Source organism: Indicator indicator, chromosome 40, assembly GCF_027791375.1.
Source record: "Indicator indicator isolate 239-I01 chromosome 40, UM_Iind_1.1, whole genome shotgun sequence".
Lineage (NCBI taxonomy): Eukaryota > Metazoa > Chordata > Aves > Piciformes > Indicatoridae > Indicator > Indicator indicator.
This window is the reverse complement of record NC_072049.1, coordinates 379,725-397,951: the sequence shown is the minus strand read 5'-3', so window position 1 is coordinate 397,951 and position 18,227 is coordinate 379,725. Positions and strand designations below refer to the sequence as shown.

The window sequence follows — 18,227 nt, the reverse complement described above, 5'->3', positions numbered from 1 at the left end:
CTCAGTGGAGGGGAAGAAATATGTCCATGATGGTAAAAGTCAATCTTGTGCCTATGGCAGCACAAATTAAGTTGATTTTTGGTTGTTTTCAGCAATACCTCTTTACAAATAAGGGCAGCTCAGCAGCTACAGGTGGCACTGCCACTTCTCTCTAGTGACAACAGCATCACCACTTGTATCAGTAAGGCTGACACCTGGCACCAAGTGTTTGAGCTGCTTTCTGTATCCTGAAGGGCAATTTAAACTTCTGAAAACAACTGAAAACAAAACAGCTTCTTTACACCTCAATCAGGACTCCCAAGGAGTTTACTCTTTATTACCAAACATTAAAGTCCTTTTTAGATGGCTGCTGACAGTCTGCAGCAATCAAATGTAAGTGAAGTCCACCAAAAGTTTGTGATGATTTTGTCTTTAAAGATGTACCGAGACCCTCCCTCAAAATAAAGCCCCCAACTCTTACACTCCTATACAGTTTCAAACAGCTACTGAAGCTTTGATTTTGGAGTCAGAATCCTTCTTAGGAACTTGAGCAGGCAGACAGATGATGGGTTTAGAGCCTATTTCTATCCATATGTTCAACCAGCTGCTAGAACTTCCCCATTCACGTAGAGGCAGAAGCACCCAGGGATGGTCTCAAGGTCCTCAAGGGTGACCACATGAAACAAATCTTTCAGGATTCCCCCAGCAGAACCCCTCCATGCTCCTGGAAAGTGTTGCTTCTGCAGGTGCAAGCCCCCATGAATGCAAGGAAGACAACCAAAACACACAAGGAAAGACTGTGCACTGTGCCTGGAAACGAAGACTAACTCCACTTAAATGGACCAAGGGAAAGTCAAATATTTTTTCCCCACACACATCCATCCTACGACTCCCCAAATCTCTCCTAGCCAAACTGCTCAGAACCCAGTCCCTCAAGCTTCCCTTATTTGCTCCTGACAATGCACAACTACCAGGAAGGTGAATGAGTGTCCTGAGGCCACCTGATGGAAACCCACATCCCAAAGTGCTTCTCGTTCTCTGCTAGGTAATTAACAGGGTGAAGGAACCACAAACCAAAAGGTGAAAAACACGAGGTAGAAAGTCAGGAGGCTGCCTAACAGAAAAGAAGGGACAGCAACATATTTAGGCTTCTGATCTGAGAGCTGGGTAAGGCTAAAATACATTAGGCTCAACCAGCTAAGCTCAATTTACCAGTCAATAAAACTACAACAGGATTAAAAAATCCAAGGAAAGTAACATTTCTGAAGTATGAGTTGGAGAGGAAGGGAGGGAGGATTAGGAGCAAAGAAGTCTACAAGCCACCGACCTAGCAAAGGAGCCAACCTCCCAACAAGCAACAACAAAAACGCAGCAGAGAGATCCCCGCACTCCCCAAACACACAGCCCCGGACCCCGCACCGTCCCCTCCGGCGCTGGGCCACAGCCCGCACGGCCTCTGCTCCACCGAGCAACGCAAGTTTCTGGGGCTACGGAGCCTTGCGCACAGCCCTGAGCACCAGGAAACTTCCTGAAAGGCGACACGGCCAGCGGCCGCGGAGGGGCTGTCGGGGGCCGCCGTCCGGGGTGCCCCGGCCCCCCCCCAGCGCAGCACCGGCCCCGCTGTCAGCTGACAGCCGCCCCCCCGCTCCCGCGGGGCCCGACACAACGCATGAGCGCGGCTGGCAGGCTCTCCCCACCCCCGCAGGGCACAGGCCCGGCCGCGGGCGTCCCGCCGGCACACACGGACCTCCCCGTGGGCAGCGCTCCTGTCACCGGGACCCCCCGCGCAGCGCCGCCCCGGGCCTGGGCCCCGCTGCCGGGGGATCCCCCCCTCCTTCCCCGGCGCGGGCCCGGTTGTCAGGGATCCCCCGCCCCCTCCCGGCGCGGGCCCGGCTGTCAGGGATCCCCCGCCCCGCTTCACGCAAGGGCCCTGCCGGGGTGCCCCGCTGCACTTCGGGCGCGGGCCCTGCCGGACCACACCGCGCACGCCCGCCGCCACCGGGGATCCCCCGCCGCCGCCCCGACAAGCCTCGCCGCTGGGGATGCGCCCGCGAACGGGGCCCGGAGCGGCGCGGCGGGGCGGGGATGTAGAGCAGCGCGCGCCTCGGCGCCGGTGCGGGGCGGGGCGGCCCCCGCGGCGGCTCCCCGGCCAAGCTCCCCTCCCCCCGGGCTCCGGGCCTGAGGCGGTCCCAGTCCCCGCCCGCCGCCCGCTCGCTCGCTCGCCCCGCTCCTCACCGTGTCAGCGACAACACGGCCGGGGCCGAGGACGGGCTCCTCCGCGCCGCATCTTCCCGGCCGCCTAGCGCGGACGGGGCCAGGGCGGGACCCGCACCGACCGGCCGCCGCTTCGGCCCTGCTCCGAGCCGAGGCAGCGAAACCAAAATGGCGGCGGCTCCTGCTCCACCGCGAGCGAGCGCCCGGCGCCCCGCCCTCCCCGCGCGCGGCCCCGCCCCCGCCCGGCCACACCTCTCGGAGCCGGCCCCGCCCCCGCCGCGCGGAGCTGCCGCCAGCCCCGCGGTGGGCGGAACCCGCGTGTCCCGCCCCGCCTGGCCCTGCCCGCGACCCGTAGCGGCCCTGCGTCATTCTCGGGCTCTGGCGCGGCGGAGCCTGCCAGCGGGAAGGAGCTGCCGGCACCGGTGAGTGCCGGGGCGCCGGCCTCGGCTCCGGCGCGGCAGAGGGGGGATTGCCTAGCCGGGGTAGGGAGATCGCCTGTTCCCTGCCTGGAGCCCGCGGCCCTGCTTCTGCTTAGCGGCCGCTGCCCTTGGGACCCTGCCGGGAGGCGCGTGGCGGCGGCCGCTCGGGCAGAGCCGTGCGGGGCCCTGCCCCACGCGGTGCGGCAGCGTGCGGGCACTCCGGGGCGCGGTCCGGCTGCGAGGCTGCAGGAGGGATCAAGCGGAGCAGCGGCGGGGGCCCGGGGGGCAGCTTGCGGCCTGCCGGGTGCTGGGGCGGGCGGGCGGCGTGAGTGGAAGGGCTGCCTGCCTTCGGTTGCCCTTCACGGGTTTTACGAGCAGAGCTTTCTCGGTTTTCGGTGGTGGCGCCCGTTTCTAGATGGGGTGAAATGCTGTACTTTACGCCCCGTTGTTATCTCAGTCTTATACGTGTCTAAAGAAGAACGGAGCAGGAAGGTTTGACCAGGAACATTTCTCTCAAAGCATAAATAAAAATAATAAAACAAAATAAAAATAATAACAAACAAACAAAATCCTAAAAAAAAAAAAAATCCCCTCTGTCTCTGCAGGAGAAATGCTGAGAAGCCTGAAGAGACTTGTCTGTCATCCTCAAAAGGTAAGTCCTTGATGGTCTTGGAGGTCTTTTCCAGCCCAGACAATTCCATGATTCTATGAACTACTTGTTTGCAAAGTTGTGATTCTGGCTGCATGTGGCTGTGGTGGCAGCCTCTCTGAAATTCAATTCAAGAGAGACAGGGAACTGCTGGAGAGAGTCCAACAGAGAGCCACAAGGTTGATTAGAGGACCTGAGCATCTCCCCTGTGAAGAGAGACTGAGAGCCCTGGGACTGTTTAGTCTGGAGAAGAGAAGGCTGAGAGGGGACCTGATCAATGTCTATCAATAGCTGAGGGCTGGGGGGCAAGTGGAGGAGGCCAAGCATTTTTTGGTCTTATTTTTTACAATAATACAAGGAGCAATGGATACAAACTTGAACACAGAAGGCTTCATCTCGACATGAAGAGAAACTTCTTTACAGTGAGAGTGAAGCAGCCCTGGAGCAGGCTGCCCAGGGGGGTTGTGGAGTCTCCTTCCCTGAGGATTTTCAAAACTCACCTGGATGCATTCCTGTGCAGACTACCCTGGGGGATGCTGCTTTTGGCAGGGGGGTTGGACTCAATGATCTCTGGAGGTTCCCTTCCAACCTCTACCATTCTGTGATTCTGTGAAATCAATTCTGGAGGCTGAGGTCAGTGGAGCTGTGGAGGAACAGCTCCGTGGAGGAACAGAGCTGTGTAGGAGCAGCTTCGTGGAGGAACAGCTCCGTGTAAGAGCAGCTGCGTGTAGGAACAGCTCCACCTCATGGCACACAGCTTTGGGATGCATCTCCAGGCATCACGTGGGAGCTCGCTGCCATTTCAGGGATCTGAATTAGGCTGCTCTGTCCCTTGGCAGCTGGAGCTCACTCTCGAGTCACACAGAATCATAGAACTGTCAGGGTTGGAAGGGATCATCCAGTTCCAACCCTCCTGCCATGGGCAGGGACACCTCACACTCGTTCAGGTTGTTCAGAGCCACATCCAGCCTGGCCTTAAACACCTCCAGGGATGAGGCTTCCACCACCTCCCTGGGCAACCTGTGCCAGTGTCTCACCACCCTCATAGGGAAGAGTTTCTTCCTAACATCTTAATTTAAATCTCCCCTCCTCTAGCTTGGATCCAATTCCCCTCAGTCCTATCCCTACCAGACACTCTAAAAGTCCCTCCCCAGCTTTCTTGTAGCCCCCTTCAGATGTTGGAAATCCACTCTGCACTCGAGGCTGAAGGGTCATAAAATCTCAACACACTCAGAGCAAGAGGTTCACCCTCATTTAATTCTCCCTCCCTGTTAACACAGCAGGACAAAGACTTCACAGAGCCTCCACTTGCCTTTTAAATGAGCAAAGCTCCTGGGCCCAAGAGCTGGGAAGGAGGGGAGGTGAGATGCTGAAAGCAAAGGAGCACTGTGATTCCAGGCTGGGAATGACCTGGGGCTGGCATTTTCTAGGTGAATAGATGCCAAAGAGTTACATGCTGTAGTTATTCATCTATTCAATTAGCATCTTAGCACCTTGCTCTGGGCTGTAAATTAAGTCACTTCTGTGGACTTATTAATCTAGCCAAAGAAGTCTAGAGCCTGATTGGTCAGGTTTGAGGAGGGAAGGAAAGAGGAGGGAAAGAACTTTGTGGGAGCAAGAGAAGAATGTGGTGAGAAAAGTGAATGTTTCATGATCTTCTGCATTGACTTTGCAGTAGTTTGGTGTCTGGTGCTGAGTAAAACTCCTTCCCCAAAAGGAGAGTGAGTGCTGAAACACTGATTCAGGGGTTCCCTGTGTGTTCAGGGTGGGCTGTGGGGTCACAGGATGTTAGGGGTCACAAGGGACCTCTGGAGATCCTTGAGTCCAACCCCTCTGCCAGAGCAGGAGCAGAGAATCCAGTGCAGGTCACACAGGAACACATCCAGAGGGGGCTGGAAAGTCTCCAGAGAAGGAGACTCCACAACCTCTCTGGGCAGCCTGCTCCAGGGCTCTGTGACCCTCAGAGTGCAGAAGTTCCTCCTCCTGTTGAGGTGGAACCTCCTGTGCTGGAGTTTCCATCCATTGCCCCTTGGCCTGTCACAGGGTGCAGGTGAGCAGAGGCTCTCCCTGGCCCTTCCTCAGATATTTACAATCATTTATTAAATCCCCTCTCAGTTTTCTCCTCTCCAGACTAAAAAGCCCCAGGGCTCTCAGCTTTTGTTTTCTGAACTCTTTTGGCTTTCCAGTGACTTCTGGAACACTGATTTGGGGGTTCCCTGTGTGCTGAGGGTGGGCTGTGGGGTAATTTGACTTCTAATTCTGAACTCTTGGCTTTCCAGTGACCTCTGAAACACTGATTTGGGGCTTCCCTGTGTGTTCAAGGAGGGCTGTGGGGTAATTTGACTTTTGTTTTCTGAACTTTCAAATGACCCCCTGAGGAAAATGAGGCTGACAGCAGCAGCACCTCATGCCCTGGAGAACTGCCACAGCTGTTCCTGTCTCTAAACTCCAGTTTATGGCAGCTCTCATCTGTGCAGACAGACAAAATAGGAAACTGCTCTCTCTGTTTACACTGGGAGCCTGCAACTGTTCCAGTCAGTAATCTGGAGGGTGGCTTTCAGTTTTGCTTGCTCTGGGGCAGCTTCTCTTTGCAGTGTGCATTCTGTTAGCTGTTGACAGAGGCTTCACTTTTTCTTCCACCCTAACAGAGTCAAATTCTTGGCCTTCTGCTCTTCCCTTTCTTGCCTGTGTTGGTTGGGTTCTGCAGGAAGGCTTCAGCAGGCTGTGGGGGAAAAGGAAAAACAACCCCAAAGTAATCAGCTTAGCTGCCTGCTTCTCATGAGCCCCCACCTGGACTACTGTGTCCAGTTCTGGAACCTCTGTTCCAAGAAAGATCTGGAGGTGCTGGAACCTGTCCAGAGAAGGGCCATGAGGATGAACTGAAGCTCTTCTGCTCTCTCTGCAGGCAGAGTTGGGGTTGTTCAGTCTGGAGAAGAGAAGGCTCCAAGGAGACCTTCTTGTGGCCTTCCAGTATCTGAAAGGGGCTACAAGAAGGCTGGGGAGGGACTTTTTAGGCTATCAGTAAGTGACAGGACTGGGGGGGATGGAGCAAAACTAGAAGTGGGGAGATTGAGATTGGATGTTAGGAAGAAATTCTTCCCCAGGAGGGTGGTGAGATGCTGGCACAGGTTGCCCAGGGAGGTGGTGGAAGTTCCACCTAAACATGAGGAGGTTCTGGAGCCCTGGAGCAGGCTGCCCAGAGAGGTGGTGGAATCTCCATCTCTGGAGTCATTCCAAACCCACTTGGACATGTTCCTGTGAGACCTTCTCTGGGTGACTCTGCCTTGGCAGGGGGCTTGGACTGGATGATCTCCAGAGGTCCCTTCCAACCCTCACCATTCTGGGACTGTGTGAAAGCAAACTGAGGGGGGTTGGGTTTTTTTTTTTTGCAGGTGATCTGTAAAGTTTGTTGTCTCTCTCTGCCTTTTCTCCTTAGCTGGACCATGCCTATGCCCTCCACACAGCAGCCAGGGATTGCTTAGGTGCTGCTGTCAGCCAGGATGTCCAGACCCCAGCAGAGAGACCAAGAGCAATTTTCTGCACCAGCGAGAGCGACCCTGTGAGTCACTGCCACAACTGTTAACTGTCACACAGCAAGGGCCTGGATGCCATCAGTCTGCCTGGGGACTGCCTGGAGCCAGGAGTGCTGCCTTTGTGTTTTTGGAGGGAGGGGGAGCACAGAGGGCTGAGAGTGGGAGTCTGCACCCACCCCCAACCACCCCCTCAGCCCAGAGGGGATCAGGCCGTGGCTGAGCCTGGGTTTAAGCAAGATGTGGCCAGTCCCCTGCCTGAAAGCTCCTGGGGCAGGGATTGATTCCTTCTCTAGAGCTGCCCAGATGAGGCAGGCTGAGTATTGTAGAAGCTGGGCTGGGGCTTAGTTTGTCATCAGCCCCCATGCATTTCAACTCCAGGGTTATCCTTCCCTCCCCAAACTGGCTACGAAGGAGGACTGAAAAAAAAAAAACCAACATACAACACACCCCAGATGACCTCAGCACAGCACAGCCCCTCCAGCATCATAATTCCAGCCTCACACTCTCTGTCTCAAGCACAAAATGAAGTGGAATAAATGAATGGAATGAGCCTTTGAGGTGCTTTGCTGCTGCCTCTGTAATTGGAGTCTTTCAATACCGATTCCTCTGGGGTCTCTATGGAAACAGCAGCATGCAGATGATCTTCCTCACGTGATGAGAGTGTCTCTATAGATTGCACAGAAGAGTCCAGATGGCAAGGATTGTCCCCACTGTCCTGTGCCTACCATTTAGGTTGCCAGGCAACTGGCTGTGGCATTCTGACTTGCTGTGCCTGATGTTTGGCAGCGGCAGCCCTGGCCGTGAGCAGGTTCCTGGCACTCCTGGGATGTGCTGCTGGATCCTGGCCTGCAGCAGAGGCCTCTGGCTCCCTCAGCAAACCTGAGGGCTCTGCCTGCACCCACCCTTGGCTGCCCTCAAGTCCCATTAAAAATGGATTAAGGAGGCCAGATGAAAACTTCAATTTTTTAATAAGACTTAGGTTTGGTTTTTTTTTTTCCCCTCTCTGCCTTGCCATCAGGAAAACTCCGACTGGCTTAAGGAGGAGGAGAAAGATCCTTGACCCAATTTAGAGTGAAGAGTGAAGGAATGTGCCCAAGGTTAGGCAGCAAGTCAGTGATGAAACTGAGAATGAAAAAGGTCTCTGGAGTACTGCTCTGCTGTTTGAGTCTGTGGAGAACACTGCCATGCACACAGGTGCTGGAAATCTGTGTCCAACTAGGAATCCTCCAGGGGGATCCAGCCCTGAGCTGGAATCACAGAACCATAGAATTGTTTGGCTTGGAAAAGGCCTCTTAAGACCATTGAGTCCAAACATTAACCCCAGTCTGCCAAGGCCAGCACTAAGCCATATCCCCAAGCACTGCTCTTAAACACCTCCAGGACAGAAGCTCCAAAGCTTGGCAGAGCTGCTGAAGGAAGCAGCCAAAGCCTGGCACAGGAGTTACTCCAAGTCACACAGGAAGGAATGCAGAGTGGTGGCCTAATTACACAAGACACAAAACTGGGGACTAGACCAAGAGCAAATAAAGAGCTGCTTTGTGAGCATTGCATGGTAGGAAAAGAGAACAGTGAAGGGGAAAAGCAAGGAGCTGACAAGGCATGGAGTGGGTGTTTTCAGATGCCAGGAACAGCCACTTCTTAGAGTGCAGGCAGAGCTCTTCAAGCAATCACTATAAATAAATGCAGAAGGATGTGAGCCTGCTGCAGGAGTACCACTGACCACGAGCCAGAAAACACAACTTGGTCCCAGACATAAATCTGAGCCCAGCAGATCACACATCCAAGATGTTAGGGGTCAGAAGGGACCTCTGGAGATCCTCGAGTCTAACCCCCTTGCCAGAGCAGCACCACAGAATCCAGCACAGGTCACACAGGAACACATCCAGAGGGGCATGGAAAGGCTCCAGAGAAGGAGACTCCACAACCTCTCTGGGCAGCCTGCTCCAGGGCTCTGGGACCCTCACAGTAGAGAAGTTCTTCCTCATGTTGAGGTGCAACTTCATGTGCTGTAGTTTCCATCCATTGCCCCTCGTCCTGTCACAGGGGGGAAGCAAGCAGAGGCTGTCCCTGTCCCTTCCTTCCTGACCCCCATCCCTCAGATATTGATAGACATTTCTTAGATCTCCTCTCAGTCTTCTCCTCTCCACACTAACCACCCCCAGGGCTCTCAGCCTCTCCTCCCCAGGCAGTGCTCCAGTCCCTTCCTCATCCTTGTAGCCCTCCCTTGGACTCTCTCCAGCAGATCCCTGTCCCTCCTGAACTGGGGAGCCCAGAACTGGATGCAATATTCCAGGTGAGGCAAAGTAGAGGGGGAGGAGAACCTTGGGAGATGACTCCAAAAGGATCATAGTGCTGTTAAGAAGCTCTAAAATGCTGGCTCTCAGGAGGTGATCCCTGTGAGTGAGCATTCCCTCCCTGCTCCACTCTCACAGCCCCTCTGCCTCCAGAGCAGCAGGATCAGACTGCCCTGAGGGTTCCAGTTTGTGTTTGCTCCACTCTCAGATCCATTCTGCATCCAGAGCAGCAGGATCAGACTGCCCTGAGGGTTGCAGTTTGTGTTTGCTCCACTCTCAGATCCATTCTGCATCCAGAGCAGCAGGACCAGACTGCCCTGAGGGTTGCAGTTTGTGTTTGCTCCACTCTCACATCCATTCTGCATCCAGAGCAGCAGGACCAGACTGCCCTGAGGGTTGCAGTTTGTGTTTGCTCCACTCTCAGATCCATTCTGCATCCAGAGCAGCAGGATCAGACTGCCCTGAGGGTTCCAGTTTGTGTTTGCTCCACTCTCACATCCATTCTGCATCCAGAGCAGCAGGACCAGACTGCCCTGAGGGTTCCAGTTTGTGTTTGCTCCACTCTCAGATCCATTCTGCATCCAGAGCAGCAGGATCAGACTGCTCTGAGGGTTCCAGTTTGTGTTTGCTCCACTCTCACATCCATTCTGCCTGCAGAGCAGCAGGATCAGACTGCCCTGAGGGTTCCAGTTTGTGTTTGCTCCACTCTCACATCCATTCTGCATCCAGAGCAGCAGGACCAGACTGCCCTGAGGGTTCCAGTTTGTGTTTGCTCCACTCTCACAGCCCTTCTGCCTGCAGAGCAGCAGGATCAGACTGCCCTGAGGGTTACAATTTGTGTTTGCTCCACTCTCACAGCCCTTCTGCCTGCAGAGCAGCAGGACCAGACTGCCCTGAGGGTTCCAGTTTGTGTTTGCTCCACTCTCACATCCATTCTGCATCCAGAGCAGCAGGATCAGACTGCCCTGAGGGTTACAATTTGTGTTTGCTCCACTCTCACAGCCCTTCTGCCTGCAGAGCAGCAGGATCAGACTGCCCTGAGGGTTACAATTTGTGTTTGCTCCACTCTCACAGCCCTTCTGCCTGCAGAGCAGCAGGACCAGACTGCCCTGAGGGTTCCAGTTTGTGCTTTTCCTCCCCAGGCCAAGCACACGGAGCAGCACGAGGGTCGCCACTACACCATTCCACTGGAGGAGGTGAAGGTTGTGTTTCCACATGGGCTGCCCCCTCGCTTCCAGCAGCAGGTGCTGTGTCCTGGAGCAGATCTGTGGGGAGTGGGGCACGTGGGAAGAGCCAGACCCATCTGGTTTCCTCTTGGAATGAGAGATGTGCTGCAAGAATGCCATTCCTTACCCCTGGCCCTTACTGTTCTTTCCTGTATCTGAAAGGTATGAGGCAACCTAAGCAGAGTAGTGGCAGAAGGGTGTGAGGGTTCCACCTTGTCACAGAGTGAATCAGCCTGGAAAGGACACTCCAGGGGCATCTTGTCCATCCCCCCTGCACTCAGCAGGGACACTTCCAACTAGCTCAGGCTGCTCAGGCCCCCATCAAGTTTGACCTTCAGTGTCCAGGGATGAGGCCTCCACCACCTCCCTGGGCAACCTGTTCCAGTGTCTCACCAGCCTCATAGTGCAGAACTTCCTCCTGATGTCCAACCTAACCCTACCCTGCTCTGGTTTCAAACCATTGCCTCTCATCCTATTGCCACAAGCCCTTGGGAACAGCTCCTCCTCAGCTTTCTTGTGGTCCTGGTGAAAGGAAGCCTTGCAGCCAACAGTTTTGATCTCCACCTTTGAGTTCCTGAGGCATGGCAGGAACATTGCCCACAGTTCCTGTCTGAACCAGGCTGTCTCCTGAAGTTAATTTGTATCAGCAACGAAAATAATACTGCCTCTTGATGTCAGTTGTGAGCCAGCCCCTGCTGTGAGTGGCTCAGGCTTTGCAAGCAGCCTCCCTGCTGGAGTTCAGGAAGAGATTTCTGACCTGGGAGTCAGGGCTGTGAGGTGATTGAGCCCTGAGAACCTGCTGGAACTGCTAATTTCCAGGCCAGCAGGGGTAGTCAGCATGGCCTCACCAAGGGGAAGTCACACTTGAACCACCTGATAAACTTCCCCTGGAAGGCAGGGGGAGAACAGTGGACATGGGATGTTAGGAAGAAGTTCTTCCCCATGAGGGTGGTGAGACACTGGCACAGGTTGCCCAGGGAGGTGCTGGAAGCACCAACCCTAACAATTCTATGATTTCAGACCTTGCACAGTGCCAGTCAGAGATGGAATGATGCCAGGAACTGCTGTGGTGTGTGCCAGCAGCTGGCTCCTTGTTCATCTTCTCTTCCTCTTCTCAGATTAAGACCTTCAATGAAGCCTGCCTGATGGTGAGGAAACCAGCTCTGGAACTTTTCACTTACCTGAAGAACTCCAACTTTGCCCACCCAGCTGTCAGATACCTGATCTGTATCCTTCAGCATGCCTGGATGGTAGAAGGCAGGTTAAATCCAAGTGGAGTTTGCAGATGGTCCTCTGCTGACTGCTGTGCTTCATAGCCTTCAGGAGGTGGTTCTGCTGCATGTCTGTTGGCAGCAAAGTTTGAGAAGTCACAGCATCAGAGAACTGTCAGGGCTGGAAGGGACCTCAAGGATCATCCTGTTCCAACCCCCCTGCCATGGACAGGGACACCTCACACCACAGCAGGTTGCTCACAGCCACATCCAGCCTGGCTGCAAAAACCTCCAGGGATGAGGCTTCCACCACCTCCCTGGGCAACCTCTCCCCACCCTCATGGGGAAGAACTTCTTCCTAACATCCAATCTGAATCTCCCCTCCTCTGGCTTGGATCCACTCCTCCCAGTCCTATCGCTCCCTGACACCCCAAAAAGTCCTTCCCCAGCTTTCTTGTAGCTCCCTTCAGATACTGGAAGGCCTCAATAAGGTCTCCTGGGAGCCCTCCCTGCTCCAGACTGAAGCTCCAGCCCTCTGCTCACCCTCAGGGCCCTTCTCTGGACACTTTCCACCCATGAAGCTTGGATGTTTTTATTCAGACCTGCAAGCAGGGCTATCAGCACAGCTAAGGGAATGGGAACCACCAGCTGGGATGCAGCAGAGGGGTGTACAGAAGGAACTCCTGGGGCTAGGTTTGCTGCTGAACAACAGCATGACTCAATGCCAACCTTTCTTTCACAGCCTTGGAGCTTCCTTTATGCCTTTTGCAAAAGAATTCCAGTCAAGTAAGAATTCCAGGTGGCTTTTCAGAGCCTTTCCTTGACAGTCCATGTTGGAGATGGTGAGAAAGGGACAGGGAAGACCATGACTCTGTGCCACGTGGTTCACTACTGCATGAGGCAGGGCTGGCTGGTGCTGCACATCCCTGATGGTAAGAGCTCTGCTGTGGCCTGTGCTGCACATCCCTGATGGTAAGAGCTCTGTTGTGGCCTGTGTTGCACATCCCTGATGGTGAGAGCTCTGTTGTGGCCTGTGCTGCACATCCCTGATGGTAAGAGCTCTGCTGTGGCTGGTGCTGCACATCCCTGATGGTAAGAGCTCTGCTCTGGCCTGTGCTGCACATCCCTGATGGTAAGAGCTCTGTTGTGGCCTCTGCTGCACATCCCTGATGGTAAGAGCTCTGTTGTGGCCTGTGCTGCACATCCCTGATGGTGAGAGCTCTGCTGTGGCCTGTGCTGCACATCCCTGATGGTGAGAGCTCTGTTGTGGCTGGTGCTGCACATCCCTGATGGTAAGAGCTCTGCTGTGGCCTGTGCTGCACATCCCTGATGGTGAGAGCTCTGCTGTGGCCTGTGCTGCACATCCCTGATGGTGAGAGCTCTGTTGTGGCTGGTGCTGCACATCCCTGATGGTAAGAGCTCTGCTGTGGCCTGTGCTGCACATCCCTGATGGTGAGAGCTCTGTTGTGGCCTGTGCTGCACATCCCTGATGGTGAGAGCTCTGTTGTGGCTGGTGCTGCACATCCCTGATGGTAAGAGCTCTGTTGTGGCTGGTGCTGCACATCCCTGATGGTAAGAGCTCTGCTGTGGCCTGTGCTGCACATCCCTGATGGTAAGAGCTCTGTTGTGGCCTGTGCTGCACATCCCTGATGGTAAGAGCTCTGTTGTGGCCTGTGCTGCACATCCCTGATGGTAAGAGCTCTGCTGTGGCCTGTGCTGCACATCCCTGATGGTAAGAGCTCTGTTGTGGCCTGTGCTGCACATCCCTGATGGTAAGAGCTCTGCTCTGGCTGGTGCTGCACATCCCTGATGGTAAGAGCTCTGTTGTGGCCTGTGCTGCACATCCCTGATGGTGAGAGCTCTGCTGTGGCCTGTGCTGCACATCCCTGATGGTAAGAGCTCTGTTGTGGCCTGTGCTGCACATCCCTGATGGTAAGAGCTCTGCTGTGGCCTGTGCTGCACATCCCTGATGGTAAGAGCTCTGCTGTGGCCTGTGCTGCACATCCCTGATGGTAAGAGCTCTGCTGTGGCCTGTGCTGCACATCCCTGATGGTAAGAGCTCTGCTCTGGCTGGTGCTGCACATCCCTGATGGTAAGAGCTCTGCTGTGGCCTGTGCTGCACATCCCTGATGGTAAGAGCTCTGCTGTGGCCTGTGCTGCACATCCCTGATGGTGAGAGCTCTGTTGTGGCCTGTGCTGCACATCCCTGATGGTAAGAGCTCTGCTCTGGCTGGTGCTGCACATCCCTGATGGTAAGAGCTCTGCTGTGGCCTGTGCTGCACATCCCTGATGGTAAGAGCTCTGTTGTGGCCTGTGCTGCACATCCCTGATGGTAAGAGCTCTGCTGTGGCCTGTGCTGCACATCCCTGATGGTAAGAGCTCTGCTCTGGCTGGTGCTGCACATCCCTGATGGTGAGAGCTCTGCTGTGTTAACTCTGATCCAGGAGATGCTACTTCAAGAGAAGGGCTTAGGGTGGGGGTGGCAACTTACCTTTCTTTGTCCAGAGTAGAGAAGGCTTCTAAAGCACACAACCCCCCCCAAGACAAAGTAGAAGAGAATTAGTTACCTCCACCTGCTCTCCCATGCTCACAGTCAGCCTTTTCTCCTTACTCTTAACAAGGGTGACAGGAGACACCCTGTGTGTCCCCTCTGCTCTCAGTGGGGAGTGATCACCATTTAATGGCAGATTTTGCTTACCAGTGGAGCAGAGGAAGAGCTCCAAACACCTCCACCACCCAACTCATACAATTAGTTTGGAAAAAAAAAAACAAAAAACACAGACCACAAACCCCAAACCAAACAACTGTTTTATTTGCTTACAGCTCACCTCTGGGTGAAAAACTGCAGGGAGCTGCTGCAGTCATCCTACAAGAAGGAAAGACTTGATCAGCCTTTGCAGGCAGCTTTCTGGCTCAAGAACTTCAAGACCTCAAATGAGCGCTTCCTGAAGGAGGTTTGTAGAGCCTGCCTGGGTTAGGAGCTGAGAACTTAGCCCCCCAGGATCATCACACTGGCAGAGAAGCAGGGATCTTGCCACTCTGCACTGCTTGCTTCCCAATCTCATCCTGGTTCTCTTCCCTGCAGATCAAAACCCAGAGGAAATATGTTTGGGGCAGAAAGGAGAGCACTGAGGAGGGCAGACCGCTGGGTGAGGTGGTGGAACAGGTGAGGAACAGCAACTGCTGCTGTGGATGCAGGACAAATGGCTTCTGAAGGTCACACAAACAAATGTTCTGGGAAGTGGAAGGCAATTCCCTATCAACAGGGTGACTACAAAAACCTGGTTGTGGAACATGAGAGCTTGCAGCCCAGAAGGCCAATCACAGCCTGGGCTGCATCCAAAGCAGCACTGCCAGCAGGTCCAGAGAGGATTCTGCCACTTTGCTCTGCTCTGGGGAGACCTCACCTGGAGTGCTGCAGCCAGCTCTGGAGCCCTCAGGACAGGAAGGACATGGAGCTGAGGGAGCAGGTCCAGAGGAGGGCCAAGGAAATGCTCAGGGGGTTGGAGCAGCTCTGCTCTGGGGACAGGCTGAGGGAGCTGGGGGTGTTCAGCATGGAGAAGGCTCCAGGGAGACCTAATAGAGGCCTTCCAGTACCTGAAAGGGTCTACAAGGAGGCTGCAGAGACTCTTTACAAAGATCTGCAGTGAGAGGACCAGGGGCAGTGGCTTCAAACTAGAGCAGAGCAGATTTAGATTGGATGTTAGGAACAAATTCTTTACTATGAGGGTGGTGGAACACTGGAAGAGGCTGCCCAGGGAGGTGGTCAAGGTGAGGCTGGAGAGGGCTCTGGGCAGCCTGAGCTAGGTGAGGATGTCCCTGCTGGCTGCAGAGGGAGTTGGACTGACTGGATGAGCTTTGGAGGTCCCTTCCAACCCAGACCATTCTCGGATTCTGTGATGGCTCTGTGAAGGAAGCTTCCTCCATCTGGTGCTCAGTACCTCGGAGCAGACTTCTGTCATCTTCCCGTCCTTACCTCCCCCTCTAGAAAGGGCAGGCAGTGCCCAGCGTGGCAGCATCAGACAGGAGGAGCACGAAGCCCCTCCTCAGCTGTGTGCCTTTTCCCACTGGCAGGGTCTAGCTCGTGCCAGGATTGCCTGTGATGCTGTGGGGGTTGTGCTGAAGGAGCTGAGGCAGCAGTGCCAGCTTGGCTCCTTCCGGCTTCTCGTGGCGGTGGACGGCGTCAACGCGCTCTGGGGGAGGACCACCTTGAAGAAGGAAGACAAAAGCCCTGTAAGATCTGCTCTGATGGTGCTTCAGGGGAGGTGGAGGTTGGATATCTTCACCCCAAAGAGCCAGCAGGCCCTGGCCCAGGCTGCCCAAGGTGGAGTCACCAGGCCTGGAGGTGCTTAAAAGTCGTTGGGATGAGGAGCTGAGGGATGTGGTCTAACAGCTGTGTGCTGTGAGGTTATGGTGGATGACCTTAAGGTCTTTCCCAGCCTGGCAATTCTGGGATTGTACTGCAAGGGAGAGCAGGGGAGAAGGTTTTGTTCATTTTGAAGTCATTCCTGAAAGGTGGACACCTGCTGCTAGCTTGGAGGGACCTGCACAGTCCATGTGGTGCTTTAAGCAACTTCTACTGAAGGAAGTTCTCTCAGCAGGAGAAGAACCACACACACACCTTGGGCCAGCATTTCCCTCTGTAGCACAACTATGGCTGGATGCTGAAGTGCTAAGGAAAAGAAACTGAAGGATGTAAAAGATCCTTTCCAGTCCAGTTTAAAGTGGGGAAGGGAGATTTATGTCCAGGGTAGAGACTGGTGGGGAAAAAACCCAAAAGTGATCCAGGCAATCTTCACCAGGTTTCTCCTGAGGAGCTGACCCTTGTGTACAACCTGAGGAAGATGATGATGAATAATTGGGTGAGTTCCAGTCTGTACTTTTTGGGGGGGGGGGGTGGAGGAGGAGGCTGATTCTCAGCAATTAAAGCTGTGTGCTGCCAAGCATAAAGCTACAGCTCCAACAGCAGCAGAGTCTGAGCAGAGGCTCACAAGGGTCAGGGTCTCACCAGTGCTGCTGCTATTACCCAGAGGGAAGCAGAGCAGGTCAGACACACAGCACTGCCAAGCTCCAGCTCATGCCCCTGAGCCAGAACCTGCTGAAGAACCCTTAGAACACTTTGGTTTATTATTTGTAGAAGTAGTAAGACCTTTTTGTCTCTAAATGTTTTGCTATTAAGAGGCCAACTCCTTCTGCCTCTTTTTCAATCCACTGATACCTACCGGCAGTCTTCAGATTTAAAAGTGTAGAGAAAAATCCTTCTTAAAGTATTGAACTCTGGAGTGGGTCCAGAAGAGGCCATGGAGGTGATCAGAGGCTGAAAAACCTCCTCTATGGGGACAGGTTGGGAGAGCCTGGAGAAGAGAAGGCTCCAGGGAGACCTTAGAGCAGCCTTCCAGTAGCTGAAGGGGCTCCAGGGGAATGATAGGACAAGGAGTGATGGCTTTGAGCTGGAAGAGGGGAGATTGAGACTGAAGATGAGGAAGAAATTCTTGACAGTGAGGGCTGAAAGACACTGGAACAAGTTGCCCAGGAAGGTTGTGGATGTCCCCTCCCTAGAGGTGTTCAAGGCCAGGGCAAGCTGGGCTGGTGGGAGGTGTCCCTGCACATGGGAGGGGGTCAGAACTGGATATTTAAGGTCCCTTCCAACCCAACCCATTCTGGGAATTCTATGATTTCAGTAGAAGACCATTTCTGGGGAGGAATAGCACATTTAACTGCCAGCACTGTTAGCACCCAGTTGTGTTCCCTGTGCTGCAGGAGAGCTTGGAGTTGCCAGGATTAAAGTAGTTAGGAGCATGACAAGAAATCCATTCTGTAGAGTTTTGGAATTGAAGTACCTCCAGGATCAAAGAGGAGAGACCTCACTTCTTTCAAATCCACCCCTAACTGTGGCACAAAGGCTGTTTGCAGCTAAAAGGGTTTCTGCTCTCCCTTGCAGAACGGAGGTGCTGTTGTGGCAACCCTCAGCCAGACTGGCTCCCTCTTCAAACCCAGCTCTGCCTATTTGCCCCAGGAGTTGCTGGGAAAGGTGAGGCACAGTCTTCTGTGGGGGGGTTTCCCCTCTTGCCACTGGGAAGCAAACAGCCATCCTGGTTTGGGAGCTGCAGTCCGTTCAGGGTGGCAGATCCAGCTTTAGATTCTCTTCAGCTCCCACACTTCTTTATTCTCCTCTGAGTTGGCTCCACTCGAGCTCATTTGTGGCTGGACTGCACCCTCTCCCAGGCAGCTCTGGCACGACCAGGCAAGCCAGGCTCTCACCCTTGGCTCTCCTCCCCAGGAGGGCTTTGATGCTCTGGACCCCTTCGTCCCCATCCCGGTCCCCAATTACAGCCCGATGGAGTTCGAGAGCTGCTACCGCTACTACCTCGACCGCAAGTGGCTACAGCACGAGAAAGGTCAGCGCCCGCCCGGGGAGAGCCTGTGCGGGGCTGGGGGGCGGGGTACTGAGGCAGGCCGGGAGGGGTCCTGGGGCGGCTGGGAGGGGTCCTGGGGCGGAAGCCGCACCCCCAATGCACCTTCTGCCTTGCAGCGCACACGGAGGACGGGAAGGAGGAGCTGCGGTTCCTGAGCGGCTCCAACCCGCGGCAGCTGGAGCGGCTGGCGGCACCCCTCTAGCGCAATAAAAGGCGGAACGGCAGCAGCGGCTCCGCCAATTCTGTCTCCCGTGTCGGTGTCCCGCTCTGTGTACCTTGCGCCGCG

The 18,227-nt window shown here is 54.7% G+C and overlaps 1 protein-coding gene across 1 annotated transcript; it reads left to right on the top strand.

Annotated features, from left to right (window-relative positions):
• The first annotated feature begins 2,583 nt into the window (after positions 1–2,583).
• On the top strand, positions 2,584–18,152 carry DAP3 (death associated protein 3). Its single transcript, XM_054397050.1, has 13 exons — positions 2,584–2,615; positions 3,218–3,264; positions 6,698–6,820; positions 10,231–10,332; positions 11,433–11,541; positions 12,365–12,457; positions 14,349–14,479; positions 14,611–14,691; positions 15,600–15,758; positions 16,328–16,387; positions 17,467–17,556; positions 17,806–17,923; positions 18,058–18,152. Exons 2-13 carry the CDS (start codon positions 3,223–3,225, stop codon positions 18,141–18,143), a joined length of 1,194 nt encoding a protein of 397 aa, XP_054253025.1. The 5' UTR covers positions 2,584–2,615; positions 3,218–3,222; the 3' UTR covers positions 18,144–18,152.
• The last annotated feature ends 75 nt before the right edge of the window (positions 18,153–18,227 follow it).